Here is a 17,894-nt window from a genome sequence, read left to right as displayed (position 1 = left end):
AGGATGACAACAAGAAGACTAAATCGACCTTCAAAAACAGACAGCGCTCCTGCTCCCTCTCGCTCTGAGCTCCAGCAGCAGCGGCTCCGGTCGCCTAACATCCAGCACATGACCGGTGTCCCGCAGCAGCAGTGATGCTCCACAGTGTCGGCGTTTGAAAGCCTCTGTGGTTGGCTGCCTTTTGTTTACAGTTTCTATTTTGGACGCCAAAGGGGCGGGGCCTGGCTCGTCATACTTCTTTACCCTCAGCCTCCTACATGCCGCACAGCCAGGACATCGCATCAGCATTTAAAGACGAGAAGGAAACAAAGCAGCAGAGCATAAAGGTTTAAAAGTGTATGCACTTGTTGGCAAAAGTGGATTTTTGTGTCTCACATTTTCCCCCCCGTAAAATTAAGTAAGTTTTACAGTGTTAAAACTTAAGGCATTTCCTCTTACTGTCATCTAGTGGTCATTTCATGGAACAGGCGCCCCAGTACCTCATCAGGGTTCCCCATGTACCACTTTAGGGTACTGGGGCTACCCTAATGTGTTTAAATGTATTAGTCATTGTTATAAAACAATAATAATAAGCAGAGATGGAATATGCCGTCCTGTGAATAGAATCTACTCAAGTCATATGCAAATTAGCAGCTCTGTAGCATTTTAAAAGAAGCCCTCTTCCTCCTCTTTTCATTGGACAATCACCTAAACTGTGAAAGTAATATTACAATATTGTCATGATAATTATGGTAGATGTATAATAGAGAATGGAGAATGTAAAGATGATATTTGTTTTTGTTTTGTATTCTGCTGGGATATTTGGTGATTGAAAGTAGTCGGAAGGATCCCAAATGAATGTCATTTAGGGCGCATTCAGTAATGGACTGGATCTATTTATTAATTTGTGTGTGTGCGCGCGTGTGTATGTGTATATATGTGAGAGAGAGAATTTGTTTTGCTCCAAAGCAGATTTTTTTTCCTGACTGAGATGACAGACTTTTTATTCAAATGAAAACGTCCCTGGTGAGGTATTGCATAGGTAACAGCAAGACTTAAGAGTGTATAAAGTGATGTAACAAAGTGGTTCCTTTCTGTCTGCTGGCTCAGATTCAGCTGTGTGGTCCAGAAAACCTTGGATCGTGACCAAGACATTAGACAGCACTTTAGAGGAACTGACCACCACAGCGTGAACGGGCTGACGTGCTGATATGCTATTAAATCATTTTTTCTTATCCAATAAGTGCTTTAGAATAATAAAACCGCTGGAGGATTCGATTTGTTACTGAATCCATCATCTAATTTCACTGGTTTCTCAGACAATAAGAAATAAAGATATTGTAGTTAGAAATGACGGCACATGGGCATATAAAGTCACTTCCAAAGTATAGTTGTGTATAATTATTGCTCATGTTGTTGAAACAGAAATTGTTAGGAAACAAACAGTTTTTTTTTGTTTTGTTTTTTACAATTCAGGATACTCAGTCAAAATCTACAACATGGTTCGGGATGCACAAATTCCTTTAATCTGCTTGTGAAAACACAAAGGAAAATATTCTCCATTTTACCATTGAGACAAACACAAAAGTTGCACATTTTATACCACTCAAACCTGGTTTGAGGTTTTCCTCACTGATCTTCAACCCTACTTAACCGTCTCAAAAACAAGTTTAAATAACTAATTTCTTGTCAAATTCTTGGTAGCAGAATAGTGATTTCATTCAAGCAAGAATCGCCAGAGGAAAACCATGAGCACACAGACCTGCATGGATTGGATTAGATCAAAGCAGATTTATATTTTATAATGTCAAAAGTTGTTAGTAATCCGTTACAATGAAGCAAAGAAATACATTTACTTTATGAACTGCAATGTTACTGGAGTTATGAAAAGTTCTTTGAAGTTGTTTTGGGTAGCATAATTTATGGGGAAAATACTAATTTGCAGAATCTTAAAATGCTGTGGAGGTAATTGGACTATGTCGGCTTGTTGGAGGAGACTCATCTAAATCTGGCAGGAGCTGGACACTCGTGCTTCCAGCACGCCTCATTTTAACTGATGGCTGATAAACAAGCCTTTGTTGAACAGCAAACATCTGAATCAGGTGTATTAAAGCAGGGAAGCAGCTAAAACATGCAGAACAGTCCGCCTTCGAAGACCCAGGTTTGGCAAACACTACATTAGTGCATCATGAAAACGGTTTTTGTTGTTCCAAATAACCAAATTAGATTTTACAAACTGGGACAGCCAGCTGTTAAGCAGAAGAAGAAAGATGCCAATTTGAATGACAAATCTGTGTGATTATTCGACCCCAAATGCTGTATTGCAAATAGTGAGAGATTATATAAGCTATGTTCAGGATGGATCCATTGCTTAATGCCAAATTTTGCCACACTTTTTCCTTCCACTCAACTTTCAAATAATACTTGGAGTTTGGATGCAGCTCTATGAAGAACTGCCAGCTCCTGGAGGATGTCTGCTGGATAACTGCCAAGTCAGCAATCTTCCACATTGCTGTGTGGATTATTAAATGACAAATGTCCTCTTTTATTTAATCTTGAGTAAAATCCTAATTGTCTGGTAAACAGAACTTTGGGTTTTCCTCATCTGTAAAACCACCTTCATTCAAAGTGAAATGATTACTTTCTGTGTAATAAGCATGTTTTTTTCCCCCTCACTGAATTTAATTTAAATAAGATTTCGGATAATATTTTGTCCATGTGTCTTTTTTTTCACTGCTCAACGTGAAAACAAGTAATGTATATTCCAACTGATTTTCTGCTGTTGTTCTGTCATCGCTTTAGTGTTACTGTAATTTTCTGTGAAAGCCAATTATGTAACACTTAAAGGTTTTTCGGGTCCACAAGGGGTCGTTGTGGTCGCATTGATAAACTTCACCCACATGTTGTTCAGTCTGTTTGTGATAACAACTTGACATTTTTAGATGTATTTAACGCACGTGACATTTCTATTCGTATTCGAACAATGTAGTAATTCAAAGAAACCCCCGGTCCAGGGGATGTTTCCTTTTTACTTTTGTTGCAAAAATATCCCCTTACGAACAAGATTAAATAAAAAAAGAGAAAAAGAAAACTATACTAGAGAATTATTTTTGCCTTCTTTTCTATTTCTTCGTGTAAAGTATGTATGCAATTTGAACGAATTTCGTTTGATAATTTGCACAATTTTATTTTGAAGTTCTTTTTTTTGACATCCTCCTACTTTAACGCCTCTATCGCTCCACAAAAGACGCGAGTCAACGTTTCAAGCTGATGTGATCAATCACTATTGATCCATGAATTCGTTTGCTTGTTTTAATCAGCAGTGTGATGATTTTATAAATGCTTTTTTTCTTCTTTTTTTTCTGGAAAGGAACAACAAGGGTTTACTTCATAAATGCCTTACTTGGGCACTTTTTAAAAATCAGCACATTTTAAATTCAAAGCACTCAAATTAAGTTTAAATAATGACACTAAATTCAATAATAATAATAATAATAATAATAATAATAATAATAATAATAAATAATAATAATAATAATAATAATAATAATAATAATAATAATACCATGTCTTCCATTGGCATTTCACCTAATTTTCTGCCTTTTGTACTACAATGAATTAGATGAGTGAAATAATAATACTACTAAAATGAATAAATAATGTTCGATTTTCAGTTTTAGACGAATCGAATAAAACGTGACATAATAATATTACAAGATATTTTTTCAGAATCTCACCTCATGATCCATTTCACCAGATTGTCATTTCTGTTGCAAACATTTAGGATAAAAATAAAACAGTACAAATACTGAGAAAGTATTTCAAACTAAATTGCATGTTACATTTCAGACGTTTTTTGCACATGAGGACACTTTAAGAACAAAATAATGCAGATTCAGCATGTGTGGACCAACTGATGCTGCAGTTTGCCACAGCCACCCCACTGCTGCAGAAGTCCAGCTCTGAATGGAACATCAATTTATTCATTTTGTGTTGATTGGTCCTTCCATCACACAATGCATATGCATCCTTGGGGACTGTAATCGTGAATCACGTGGACATGACCGAGAGAGTGCGTGGGGGGTTTGTCGGATAAGAAATTGTCATTTGTATTGACCAACAGTACTGACCACTGCAGGGGAGCTAAAAGCAGCGATCCGGGAGAAAACAGCAGTGGGAACTGGGACCGAACTGGCCCACAGGCATGGCAGAAGGTAAGCTTGAACGTCGGGATGCGTTTTGTAGAGTTTTATCTTTAAAGCGTGCTCGGAGTTGCCTTATGGAGGGGCAGGGTTTGGTTGCATTGTTTGTAATGTTATTGGGGTGTGAGGTAGTGGAAGTGGAGGTGGTGGAGATTCTTCAGCAAAAATTCTCCCCCTCCCCACTTCTCATTGTTGAGCAAAGGAGGAGGGGGGGGGGGTGATATGTTGCCAGCCCCCTTTTGTTTACCTCCCCTCTCCCGCTTTCCCTCTCGCTGCGCAGCTTCTGCTTTTCGCAGCATTTTGCATGAAAGTGGCAATCTGTGCGGATTACCCAGCTTGAGGGCTACAAATAAAAAAAAAAAAAAAGAAAGAAAATATTGTATCTTGGGTGCTGATTTTTGACTCAAGGCTGAGGCAGAAGACATGGGTTCCGTTTCTAACCAGGAGTTCCCAGGTGGAGTAAACTTCATGAGCAGCACGTTCATGTTCCGAGTTAATTAAGCTGTTTTCGGATCGACTGCCTCACTGATTGTGAAGGAGCGTTGTGAGGCATTGTTCGCACACGTGACGAGCAGCGCACTCAAATTCGACTCTTTAAATAGTTGCGTTTTCTGAAAAGTTTTGCGCATATTTAAAAAAGAAAGTTTTGCGCATGTTTCTTGAACAGTGTTGTGCAACTGCTGGCTTTTAAATCGAAAATATATACTGAAGCCTCAGCACGGCGTGCTCAGTCATTGATTCATATCGATTACTGATCCGCAGAAATTAACATTTTAAATTTGACAAATTTCCGTTTTGTTGGTTAAAGCGGGGCGAGTTTTTTTTTTTGTGTGTGTGTGTAATCCTTACATTTGGAACTTACGAGTGAACAAATGTTGAATTTTCAGGAGTGTGCAAGACGGAGGGAGATGAGGGACCGAGCACAGAGGAAGACACGCAGTCCTTCCACGGGGTCGGGGTGTGCAAGTGGTTCAACGTCCGCATGGGCTTCGGGTTCCTGTCCATGACCAACAGAGAGGGAGTGCCGCTGGACGAACCGGTTGATGTGTTTGTCCATCAGGTAGGTCGGGCCGCTCTTCCTGCAGAATCCCAACAAAGAAGTTCCAGACTCCTCTTTTCTTTTTCTCTGACCATTTTTAGCCCACTGATCATTCGTTATTTCTCACTCGTTACTCGTTTGTGATCGAACACAATTAGTTTAAGCGTCTTAATCTTTTGTTCTTTTACTTCTTGCAGCAATTGATTATAGTTTTGAAAAGAGACAAGTTTAGATGCATAAATTGTAAAACTGACTCAGCTTTGCAGTCTAAGGTTGAACGAAAAGACTCATTTACTTGACTTAGATGGATGTTTGCTGTAAGGTGTGAAGTTTTCTTTTGAAAAAAAAAACGTTTTGTAATATTAGGATATCTCTTGGCTTTTTTAATAAAACTTTTTGGAACAGGAAGAAAAAAAACACGATGCAATCACAAGAGGCACAGGGGCGGATTTAACAGGATGTGGGTTTCTGGGCTGCAGTTTTGGTGCCCTACTTACACAAGTTTCAGTTCAGGTGATTTTCACAGATCCTAATAACGACCAATGTCCATTTACAGGACTAAAAGATCCACTTTATATCCATGAATATATTTGGAAATGAGTCCAGCTGTTAGGCTGACAGATGGGAATTGATTTATGTGCAAAACTCTTTGTGAACTTTTTCACTGAATTGGTCCCAATGTTGGTGCTTGAGTTGGCTCCTGATTCTTAAAAAAAAAAAAGTTTGCTTTTTTTTCTACAACCCATTATCTGTGTCAGAGCCTCATCTCACCTACTCTATTTAATGTTTTATTTAATTTTTTTGTGAAGGATGGTAGAGCAGAAAGTTTGACTACACAAAACAGATTATTCATTCCTGTAAGTTCTTGACCCCTTATAGCTGCTATAATTTATTTCCACTGTTTCTTTTTTATACAAAAAAAGGGTTGCTCGTAAACACAATCCTAACCAATGGATCGCTAGTAACAGCAGCATAAAAAAAATGGGATAAGAGCAATACTTACAGCATGCTTTACATAACACAGTGTTAAAGAAACTAGTTGGTAATGGCATTTATCAAATCAATGGAAAACATCAGCTTGATGCAGGTCAGAAGTCTACTATAGCTCTGTGATGGGTGATATAAAAACAAAGATTGATTGCCTTGAGATGATGTGTTGTGAGTTGGTTCTATAGAAATAAACTGAACTGAAACTGCTTGTGTTTCTCCAATTTAACATTTTTCTGAATAATGATGCTTAGTACTGTTTTTAATTGGATCGATGTCAAAACAAACCCCTGAATAGTGATTTCTGGTCCGCTGCTGGTCTCCAGGAGTCTTGATCTAGATTCTGATGAAAGAGGTTCTTCTGTCCCGACTCAGACTTGGTGCTGTAAAAGATCACTTATTTGTGTTAGTTTATCAAGAACAGAAGGAAATGATGCCAAGCAAGAATCAACCATCAGCTTAGCAGCAAAACCAGTTTGGTGGAGAAGTAAAATTGTGCACAGCACTAAACGCACCATTCCCAACGAGAAACAGGATGGTAGCGGCATTATGCTGTGGAGATGCGTTTGTTCAGCGTGGACAGGGAAGCCAGTTTGAGTTGATGAGAAGATGGTTTCCGAGAAAAGCTGGAAAATCTTGGAAGAAAACCTGCAAGAGGCTGCAAAATATTGAGGACAACAACCCTACACATACAACTAAAGCTGTAATAGAATGGTTTATGTCAAAGTATGTGTGTTAGAATGGTTTGATCAGATTCCTATTTGATCTTAATTATAATATAGCACAGTCAAAGTCAGTTAATCATATAATGTCAGGCTAAGTAAGCTGGGCCGATTGCATCGAGGCGTTGCAGAAACAGAGCAAGAGTGGAAATTAATGGTATTAAACAGAGGAAACCCTCTGGCTCATTATTATCATCATCCACCTGCTACTACTGGGTTGTGGAAGAGACAGAACACACATTAGGCAGGGACACTGGTTCAGTTACTTTTTAGCTTTTTCTTTAGATGTCTTTTACTCATGCAAAGTACAGTAGGTTGACAGTTAGGTGCACATCATCTTCAAGGTTTTTTGGCCTTGTCCACAATTTATTTTTAGTCATTGTATTCCTTGTTTTTAGGTAATTCACTACAAGTATGTCATCATTTCTAGAAAAGCCAGGAAATATCATCCAAATATGTGCAGCTGGCCATGTCAGGCCTATTTGTGGCAATGTGATGAATTCACCAAAATACACTAAAAACAAAGGAAGACACTTCAGGTGAATTCCAATTTTCAAACCCAGATTTTGTTATTTTTGTCCAATACCACTACAATTGCATATGTATGTAGTTTAAGCATTGCTAATCAGAGGCTATTTTACAAAGACAAAAGATTATACAAAGGCTAATTTAATTGCATAATCTGAAACCCCCATTTCCATTTTCTGATAGCTGTTTGGATTAGCTGGTGGTAAAAATATGAGAAATTATGACCCATCTGGCCTGCTGGTAGATTTAGTTTCCCTTTAGTAGATTAGGAGTAAAACCTAAAAATGAATTAAATCATTGGTTGTAAAAGTACATGGTTGACCGGGGGAAAAAAACAAAAAAACTCCTGAGGCTCCAATTCGTACCACAAAAAGTCAGCTATCTAACAACCAAAGGGGTGAAATGTCCATCATGAAGATGTGTCTGACATCAACAGTTTTAGTTTGTGAAATACCTGTTTTTATATAGTTGCATATTAATTATCGGCAGAAAAATCTAACAACTGAAACCACATGAACACTTCTGGAATACTGTCATCATAACATCCACTTATTTAAAATGATATTTTTTGAGGTTCTCAAAACTTCAAGTACTTTCCCACTAAGCCCTTGCTTAAGTCTGGCCTGGCTTACACACCTTAACAGGCTTACAACAAGGCTACTAAGCTGCAGAAAAATGGAGAACAAATAAAAATCATTTATCATCCTTCCAGAAATGTGTGCACATATTTATGGCAATGAAAACTAAACAATAATTTTTTAAATATCATTTAAGACGGTGCCTTTCTTCAGAATTGAATAACGGCTTGCCGATTAGACTTGTGATCCATGAAAACACCTTAAATAAACTGTTAAATGTCAGTGCTTTTCTTGTTTGTAAAAGTTAAGACGGCTAATTTAAACTTTGCCAGCAACAAGTTTCTGCCTCGGTCTCATCTGTGAGAGAGCGCCTCCACTTCTGTCTGATAAGACGACGTTTAGCATGTGAATGAGAGGAATCCCTACGAGCTGCTCATTCACCTCAGAGTTCCTGTCATAAAATGATTAAAGGCTCTCTGCTGTCTGGTCAACCCTTCCACCCTCCTCCCTGTGCCTGTGTGTGTGTTGGCAGTATAGAGGTAAATTACAATTTATTGCTAAACCCTTCTTTGAAAAGGACTATTTTTAAGTGCCTTTTCTTGTTTATGCACCAACAGTCTATCTTGGGCTGTGAAAACATTGGACCCACTTGCATGAAGTTTGCATGATTTCACATGCAGCCCCTGTTTCAGTCTTTCCACCATCTGGCCATGATGGCGCTTACAGAGTTATAATTGTGAGGGGTTTTTTTATTATTGTGAAAGCTACAGGAAGCTGGGCATTTCATTGCTCATTCTCTTAAACAACAGATGACGGAAACCTGCAGTTCAGATCTCCAGTAGTTAGAGAGCTGAAGCCATTTGAAGTGGTATTAATTATTCTGCAAAGTTCCCCGTTGTCAGCATCCAATCCTTTTTCAATCTCCATTTATAAGCTTTGGTATTACTAATTTAATCTACTAACCCTTCAGAGACTGATACAAGAATTAATAGCACAAACATTCAACCTTTTAAAAGCCAAACATTTTATATTGGATTGTTTTAAATGAAACAATAGCTGGACAATTTTTTTTATTGTATCATAATTGATACATTCGACATTTTGTTATTATCATGTATTGTGTCCTCCTCAACCAAAAAGACATGGATTGCATGGTTTTAATAGCATAAACCTAATACAAAAACAATTGATGCACTGGCCCCTACTCCCTTCTAAAGAACTCATCGTTTTTATTATACCACATTATGAAAGGCTATTTTACTGATGATCCATTTTTGAAATATTTCATTTCCTTGTAAGCATTTGAAAGGGCCTTTAACTCCACAAAAACTTATTCTTAGAAGGTGTCCGTGTCCATTATTGATTTAAATCTTCTACTTGGGGGTAGAAGACAAATGTAGGACGTAACAAAGCAATTTTTTGAAAGCAGTAGCAACTTTCTTCAAGAAGGCAGAGTTCGTAGAAATATGTGTATCAAAAACCGTGCCTTTGGTCTAATGGAGTAAAGTTTCACATTCTGAATGGCAAGATTGAAAGAAATTAGATATTTAAAGTGGAATTAAATTATTTTTCTGCAAACTTTACTCAGGTTGTTTTTTTTGTTATAGTTTTTTTTAATGGTACCACATCTCAGATCAGCTTCTGCTTACTGGCTTTTAGAATGGTGACCTTGTATTTCTATTGACCATAAAATTAGTCAAATTGTTGAAAGCATAATATAAAAGGTAAGAAAACGCAGTCTTAAAAACTTGAACAGATCTTCTAACAAAACCTCTTTTGCAATAACTGATTTCAGTGTATCATGATTGATCCATTAAGCTTTTCTGATTGTGTATTTATCCCATTTTCCGTAACCAAATGTATCTACAAGCACCTGATTCACTACACTGACCTTCAAAATACACCTGAATACCTAAAGTATCACCAGTAATACACAGACTTTCATCACAGTTTTCTGTAAAATACCTATTGTTGTTTGAGTTAAGTCACATCTGGCTATCTTGGACTTTGGTCCTCAATAAGAGGCTACAAGATGAGAATAGCATGTGATACAACAGGAAAGGCAAAGTACAAACATTTTAAAGAGGCAGAAGCCTCAGTAATGTGCATTCAAAAATTATATGTTGGGTGTCATAAGGTTAATAAGCCATAAATAAAAATAACCTGCCGAGTTAAAGGCTTGTGAGTTGCATCGATCGAAAAAGTAGTAATGTTTACTTTTTTTTTATTAGAGAAAATTGATGCAGAGAATCAATGCATGGCTTTACAAAAAGTAAAGCCATGCATCCTAAAATCAGTGGCCACGCGTCGAGGAAAAATTAAGTCCCACGGTTCGCTGGCCTTTGTGCCGGTGGACAATAGAGCCATGCATCCGAATCAAGCACCCCTCAGCCGTGCCCCGAGCCTCTCTTTGTCCCAGCAGAAGTCTTTCTATTGTCCCTCTCCACTCTGATGTCTTTCTTTGCCTTGCTTCGCTTCCAGACATATTCTAATGTAGTTTACTCTAGACCCCACAAATAGCACCTCCACATCAGGTCCTTGAAGGATAAAGAGAAGAAAAGAAACCCCCCATCCTGATGCTTTACCTGTGTGAGAGTGGCCATGTGGTAGGTTGAGGGTTGAGTTATGGGGGTGGGGATGTTCACACGTTTGAGAGAGGAAGTGGATTAACGGTCACCGGGTGAAGAGTGGTACTGGGACGTCCATGTTGCCAATCAGATGTTATTTCTCACAAATGGTGTTCGAAATGTAAAATATTATACAAACCATGCTTGTTTTTCAAATGGGGCTGGGTGGGTGGGTGGGGGGGGGTTGCAGTTCACCGAAACCTCTGATTGTCTTTTTCAGGAGCAGCGTTTAGATTTAATCCTTGTTTTCTTAGAAGCCCATTTCCAAAATGACTCCCCTTACAATGAATTGCATGTTTTGTTGGGTTCCAATGAGTTTTGACCTACAAAACATCCAGACGTTTATTATAACACACAAAAGGATGAAGCTTTGCTCCAAAATAAAATCAAAGAGACAGGATTACCGTTTTATCAAAGCAGATTTGCTAAATTACAGCTGGCTGTTCTTATGTCAACAGTTTGCGGCCTGCGTGACAATATAATCTTACAATCCCACCTAGGGATTTGTTTTTTGAGGGGCTTCCCATGATGCGTTAACCAGTCGGAGGTATTTCTCCACAAACCTGTGCCGCACCTTTTCTCCATTTTATCTTTCCTGCATTTGTTTTGGAGGTGGAAATGCTCTTTGCACATGTTAAGGAGAGGGCTCTTTTCTCTTCAGGTGACTGTGGCATCAATAAAAAGGCTGTTAAACATTCAAGCCTGCAGGCCCATTGTTTATTAAGTAAGCAGATCCACCTAATGTCATCAAACCTGTAACAAAGTGAAGTTATCAGCTCCTTCTTGAGTGAACACGATGCTATCAAGGTGAGATGTTGGTCATTTGTGCTCCTTGTGAGTTTATATCTTTTCACATCTTTCTGCCAAACAACTATCCGAGGAATGTCACCCTGACCCCCAGCCTTCACAGAGAGATGCCTTGCTTGCCGTGTCACCCCACCCCCAACGCGAGCACCAACCCCTGCATCCTGTAGTTTAGGGTTAGTGGTGGTGGTCAGTGTGTTAGTGGAGCTTTGTGATGTGGGTGGGAAAAAAAGGTGGGGGTGGGGGCGGCAGTGTGGAATGCTGCTCCTCCGGTGAGGATGGGGGATGAGGAAGAGTGGAGGTGGGGTGGGGGGGGTTGATTGAAGATTATCCTTGTCAGTTTTTTCTCCTAAATGCAGAAAAATAATAATACGAAAATTCAGCATTGGGTCAATATCACTTTTGTAGTGCATGGTGATGTGAAAACTAGCTGTAGGGAAGGAATGATGAGCTTTGTATGGCTTATTTGGTTATAGGCATAAAATACCACATACTTGATAAGAGCGGTTGGGTTCTGATTTTAAACTGGGATAAATGTTTAGTGGTCAGAGTTTCTACAAGCCAACGGTGGCCGTAATCTAGTCAATAGGGGGAAAATCATCTTCAGTTTTTCCCATACAAATGAGTTGAAGGGAAATCGAGCACCCACTTCTATCAGATTTCCACACTTGGAGCTTCCCAAACCACAAGAAGTAACAGTTGAATAAGCTCCTGCTTTGTTGCCTTTCAGAGCAAGCTGCACATGGAAGGTTTCCGCAGCCTGAAGGAAGGCGAAGCGGTCGAGTTTACCTTCAAGAAGTCATCGAAGGGCCTCGAGTCGCAGCGGGTTACTGGACCGGGCGGCATCCACTGTGTGGGCAGCGAGCGGAGACCCAAAGGCAAAAAGGTCCAAAAGCGCCGCTCAAAGGGAGACAGGTACGTACTGGCAAACTGGGAGGTTTCAACACAACAGAGGTTTTAACTATTTCAAGGTTTTGAATAAAAGAGAGTGGGGGTAATTAAAAAAAATAGGACTGCATCAAACCTCAAAAATGGAGAAAATAACCCAAAAGGGAGGGTTTTAATAGATTCTGCACAGGAAAAGAAATATTCCTAAATAATACGCCTGAAAATTTCAGTGGGAATATCAGTCACAACACACATTTTTCAGACTCCTCTTCCTTGACCATTTCTGTGTGCTGACCACTCTCCATGAGCTTTAGCACCTTAGCCATTAAAAATACACATCTAGTGTTGACATTAATGACCAATATCCTGCTGATCGCATATATTATCAACTGACAGAGCCTGAATCTGTTGCTCTCGAAATATAATACGATGTCCAAGCAGCCCATTAAAACGGCAATATTTCACACAATAAGGCAGAAATGACTGCACATCCATGTATTGTAGTTTCCTAGTTTTAACGCTTCATTACCTGAAGGAACGGATATCAAAATGTATCTACATTTTATAAATTGGGCTGTACATTCAATACTTTGGGCAAAACACTTTTTTCTTTAAAGTCTGTTAAGTTAAATAACGAGACTCACAATTTCACTTCAGATTTTTTGTGAAACATTTTGTCTTTTTGCGGTGAAGAATTACTTCATGTGTCCTAATCTTGGAAGAGTTTCATTTTAAGAAAATAACTGGCAAAGGCATAATTTGATACCAAGACCTCAGTCAGGGAAGAAATAGTCTTTTGAACTGAGAATCGCATACATTTGTGTTGTTGTAAAGTGTTTGTGATTTTTTGTGTGTGTGTGTGTGTGTGTGTTCTGCTCGGATCAGATGTACAATGGTGTTTGTAGTTTCTCCTCACTTTTGTGCCTTTCCCTGGATCCCAACCCCCCACTTTGAGCTCTACCCAGGGTCACATCAGCAGGGCCTGACGTGTGACCTGGATCAATAACTGTTTAAATCTGCTCGTCCCTGGTGAATTCAGATCTGCCCACTTTCTCCCTCTTCCTACCAACCCTCCTCAACGGACCAAAGTTTTCCCCTAAATCCAAAATTAATCTTGCAAAGGCAGACTTTAGATTTCCATTTTACTTTTCTCAAGATAAGATGCAAGTTTGTTGATTACTATTGTTGATTTTGTTTGGATATAACTTGATGCACACATGGAGGTGTCCAACAATCCAGCAAACAACTCACACATCGTAACTTTATCCAAATCCATGTTTTGAGAGTAAAAAGAAAGATTTTATCTAATTGGTCCAGAGGCAGAAATGGCATAAAGGGATTCGTTCACAAAGCCAGAATTAAAATGTAGCTTTATCTTAAGATCCAAAGATGGACTGCAAGATAACTATGTGGCTCTTATCAGGCGAAACTAAAGGAGCTAAAGAGATCAGTGTTTGCAGATCACACAGAGTGTCAGTATGATGCAAGGTTAGAGGTGTATCAACTTCACCACATGTCAGTTGTGATTACAACCAGAGCGAAGTGAGTGTGAGAACAGAGATCATTATGGCCTCAAAGAGTCCTGGGAGGCCGTTGTGGTTCAATACTTCTCCACAGACCTCTCTGATTCATGGATAAGGTGCGTTTTCTCTTCATCACTTTGTGTTATGCAACACTGGATTGTCCTCCACGGATTGGGATGTGATTAATTGATTACCTTTTATTAATAAACAGTCTATGTTTGTATATAAATTAGAAGCACTGTGAAGTAGTTCTGACTTTGTATCTTATTTAGAGAGAGTCGCTGTTCCAGCTTGGTTCAGATCACTGATAAACTCGCATATCTATCACTTTGCAAAGGAGAAAAGTTCCTGTTCATTTAATTGATAACAGATGCAGGAGCCCAGGCAAGGGGCGTTAAGGGTCATAGTTGTCATAGCAACCATGTATGAATAAAAGGACGAGGGCTGGGGGCTTGGATGGGATTGGAGGGAGGTTGGAGGTCAGGGTTCAGAGGTCATTACTGCAGCTTTTTTAGACAAAGGGACCACTTCCACTTTCCTCCTGATGGATGCTGATGTGAGGAGCCTCTGTGATGGTGACGGTATAGACCTTGACACCACTCAAACAGCCAGGGCCACAAAGCCAACCTGACCCCTCGGCAGCCCCACCGTCCAAACCTCATCTGCTGCCACGAAGGTGGCCGGGGGGGTCCAGGGAGGCACCGAGTAACTGCCCCACGCCCACCACCCATCTGTCTTCCACCCCTGTACGCGTGGCCATTCTATAAATGATGTCCAAACAGCGGTGGCCGATAGCAGCCTGATGCCTTCAGCTGACCCCCATGCATTGAGTCTAACTAAAGTTCAATGGTGATGACACTGGTGCCACACTTTGACTGAACTGGCCCCAACTGGAAGCTTCTCTCAACGACAAGCTGACAAATAGCACAAACTGTACAACTGTAAAGAAAAGCCTCCAGTAACTTCACCAAACTGCTTGCTAAAATATTGCCTTGAATTGCAGTTGTGTTTCCTAACCTGGGATTATTTCAGTGACAAACAGTTTTGAAATGTTCTTAAATCTTGTTCTCCTTGTGAAGGCCTGCACCGTCCCCTCAAATGCCCTTTGAATTGGTGAGTTATGTAAAAAGTCGAGCTAGGGTTTAGCAGGTGGAATATTGCCATCTAGAGGTGGAAATGTATAATTTAGGATCCTTGAGAGTCAAAAACAGTCCCAACTTACTTTATTAAAGTGCTTCTCCTGGAAGGTTTATGTTTGTTTTTTTTTTTAAATTAATTAAAAGCGTTTTAGTAAAGTAGAAAATTTTGGGGAGATTTTAAAGGAAATATGATGGACTACAAGTTGTTAGCTAATGTTTTCCATAAAACAAACAAATAGGAAAGTAAGATGCCTCTTTGAGGCATCCGTGATTAATATTGCATAATTTATTGCATTAAAATAATATATTAATAGGAACTTTAAGATATGTTAACTCGGCCCTGATACTGATGAAATTGTATTTGTTGTAATAGACCAACAGTTGAATGAGCAAGATACATATTTTTTCTTTAATATAAAAATCTGAAAAGTACAAAGTGCACCTCTGTTGATCCAGCTTTACTCTGACATGCTTAAATAAAACCCAGTGCCTTCAGAAGTCACTTACCTTGTAAGTATCTTCTGTGTAATTTCTTGTCAGTTTAATTAGCTGTTCTGCAAAGATATAAATGGCATGATGAAGGAGCACAGCAGGCAAGCCAGGGATAATGTCGAGACGTTTAGCTCACCGGAGCGAGCAACAAAAACAATATCCCAAGCTTGGAGCATCTCGGTGTTCACTGCCCAACCCATTATCCAAAAACAAGAGAATCCTACACCTGCAAAGCTACCAAGACATGGCCGTCCATCCAAACAGATGGAGCCAAGTAGGAGAACATTAGAGAAGCCGTGCAGTTGCACGGTGCTGTTGCAGAGATCCGCAGCTAACCCAATATGCAAAACCCTTACATGTCACGAGGCTGTAAATCCAACAAAAAATTCTGACATGTTTCACACCTTACAGTGTCCATACTTTCTCAAAAGAGCAATTTCATTCCATTGGATGCTCACGATCTGTTCTTTCTCAGGTTTATGTCAAACGTAAACGTCATGCTTTCTCTTGTAGATGTTATAACTGCGGAGGCCTGGATCATCACGCCAAAGAGTGCAAGTTACCACCCCAGCCCAAGAGGTGCCACTTCTGCCAGAGCATCGACCACATGGTCGCCAGCTGTCCAGTAAAAGCACAACAGTCCTCACCGGTTTCTCAGGGAAAACCGTCCCCCTTGAAAGGAGACGAGGGGGAACACAGCCAGCCGGCGCCACCTCCCGAAACCTCTGATTAAATGGGAGATTGAGCCTCGCCGAAGCACAGGAGCCAATCAAATTGCTTCGACGGTTGAGAGAGGGGACACAGTTCTCCTCCCTTGCTGTTGAAGCTGCTTTTGGAATTACCTCAGGTCAAAAACACTCATGAAGAATGTTGTCTTTATTATTTTTTTATTTGGTGTAACACTCAGGAATAATGCTTCATTGTTGCACTCAGGAAGTTTAAATGTATGAATCCTTGCTACCAGGAACATTGGAATACGTAGAGATAATATTGAACGGTGTTCACAGGCATTTGCAGGTTTCTTTTATGTAACTGCACTTTCCTTGTGAGTTTTTATTAATCAGTTTCGTTTGCATTATACTCAGTGTGTTGAGAATAGACCTAAACTTTTGCTGCCTTACTGTTCAGTATCCTTCCTGACTGTTACACCTTTCTGTCGACAAGGCACAGATGTACCGGACAGTGTCTCTGTGATGAATGTTAGCAAATGGGTTGCGTGGGGAGGGAGGGATTGTGTGTTGATTTGGAAAGAAAGAAAGAAAAAAAAAAACACAAAACGGGTTTAAGGGTATAGGTATAGGCAACGCACTGCTGTGAGATTTGCCAATATTGCTGTTGACCATCCAGATTTCTGGGGCCAAATGAATGTCAGACCAAAAAGTGTTTTCTGGGTTTTGGTCAATTATTTTGTTTTATAAGTTGATTTTTATCTTTTTAGTACTCAGCATTTTGCTGGCTGTTCTGGTCTACCTCACTAGTGCATGTTAGGTCTGATATTTATAGATATCTGATTTTAGTTGGGATTAAATCAAATCCTTTTTGCACTACAGAATGTATACAGGATGAAAACTATTCATCGCATACCACCATAAAGAGTAACTCAACAACCTGACCTGCAGCGATTCAGTTTCACACTCTGCTGCACTCTACGCGTGTACTTTAAGACCTGAGAAATTAAAACCGCTTTGTGGTTGCTGGGTAAAACTATGAGGTCAATAGGCTTCTGAAACACTCTTTTCATTTCAGCCAAATCTTGACAGCACAAAACCAATATTCTCACCTCATCAGAGTCTCAGTCTGTTGCTTTGTTTCCTGTCACGATGTCCGAACATCAGAAGCTTGCAGAAGCTTGCGAGTGTACCGAGTTTAAAGCTCCAGGGTAAAGTTGAGGCCACTCAGTTTGGTTCTGTGATGTGTCATTTCTCACTTTTAGTTATGCAAACACCATCATCTGTGATGGATGAACCACGAATGTCACCGACAGGTCTTAATTTCAATTATTTAATTCAGAATTTGAAACTCGTTAAATATTTATTATACACAGAGTTTTAATAATCTCAAGTGTTTTATTTCTGTTCATTTTGAAATCGATTCCGTTTTTGACAAAATTAGAATATTACCCAAGATAATTATTCAAAAACAATATTAAGTAGAGAGACACCTGCTAAACATAGGTATGCTTTTATCAGGTCCGGGCTCGTTTTTGGATAAATTACTGTATCGCTGCAGCGTGGCATGCAGAAATGTTCCAAGACGTATAGCTTGGTTTAGAAGCAACTTTCAGCTCATCTGCATTGGTGGGTTTGGCGTCTCATCTTCCTGTACATTCTTGCAAATCAATCAAAAATAGGCAAACGCCCGGCCTACAGAGGGCAGCACAATGCTG

At 39.5% G+C, this 17,894-nt stretch overlaps 1 protein-coding gene across 1 annotated transcript; it reads left to right on the top strand.

The window, feature by feature from the left end:
• The first annotated feature begins 5,069 nt into the window (after window positions 1-5,069).
• On the top strand, window positions 5,070-17,869 carry lin28aa (lin-28 homolog Aa). Its single transcript, XM_017309303.2, has 3 exons — window positions 5,070-5,241; window positions 12,197-12,381; window positions 16,022-17,869. Exons 1-3 carry the CDS (start codon window positions 5,164-5,166, stop codon window positions 16,239-16,241), a joined length of 483 nt encoding a protein of 160 aa, XP_017164792.2. The 5' UTR covers window positions 5,070-5,163; the 3' UTR covers window positions 16,242-17,869.
• Window positions 17,870-17,894: the final 25 nt, after the last annotated feature.

Source organism: Poecilia reticulata, chromosome 16 (assembly GCF_904066995.2).
Source record: "Poecilia reticulata chromosome 16, P_reticulata-male-v2, whole genome shotgun sequence".
NCBI lineage: Eukaryota > Metazoa > Chordata > Actinopteri > Cyprinodontiformes > Poeciliidae > Poecilia > Poecilia reticulata.
The sequence above is the reverse complement of the archived record's forward strand: the minus strand, read 5'-3'. Positions and strand labels throughout refer to the sequence as shown.

What these genes read in the sequence shown, in the direction of transcription:
- lin28aa (XM_017309303.2), top strand. Translation starts at nt 5,164, where the DNA reads ATGGGCTTCGGGTTCCTGTCCATGACCAACAGAGAGGGAGTGCCGCTG. An exon ending in TTGATGTGTTTGTCCATCAG is followed by an intron (nt 5,242 to 12,196) that starts GTAGGTCGGGCC and finishes GTTGCCTTTCAG; the next exon opens with AGCAAGCTGCACATGGAAGG. An exon ending in CGCCGCTCAAAGGGAGACAG is followed by an intron (nt 12,382 to 16,021) that starts GTACGTACTGGC and finishes TTTCTCTTGTAG; the next exon opens with ATGTTATAACTGCGGAGGCC.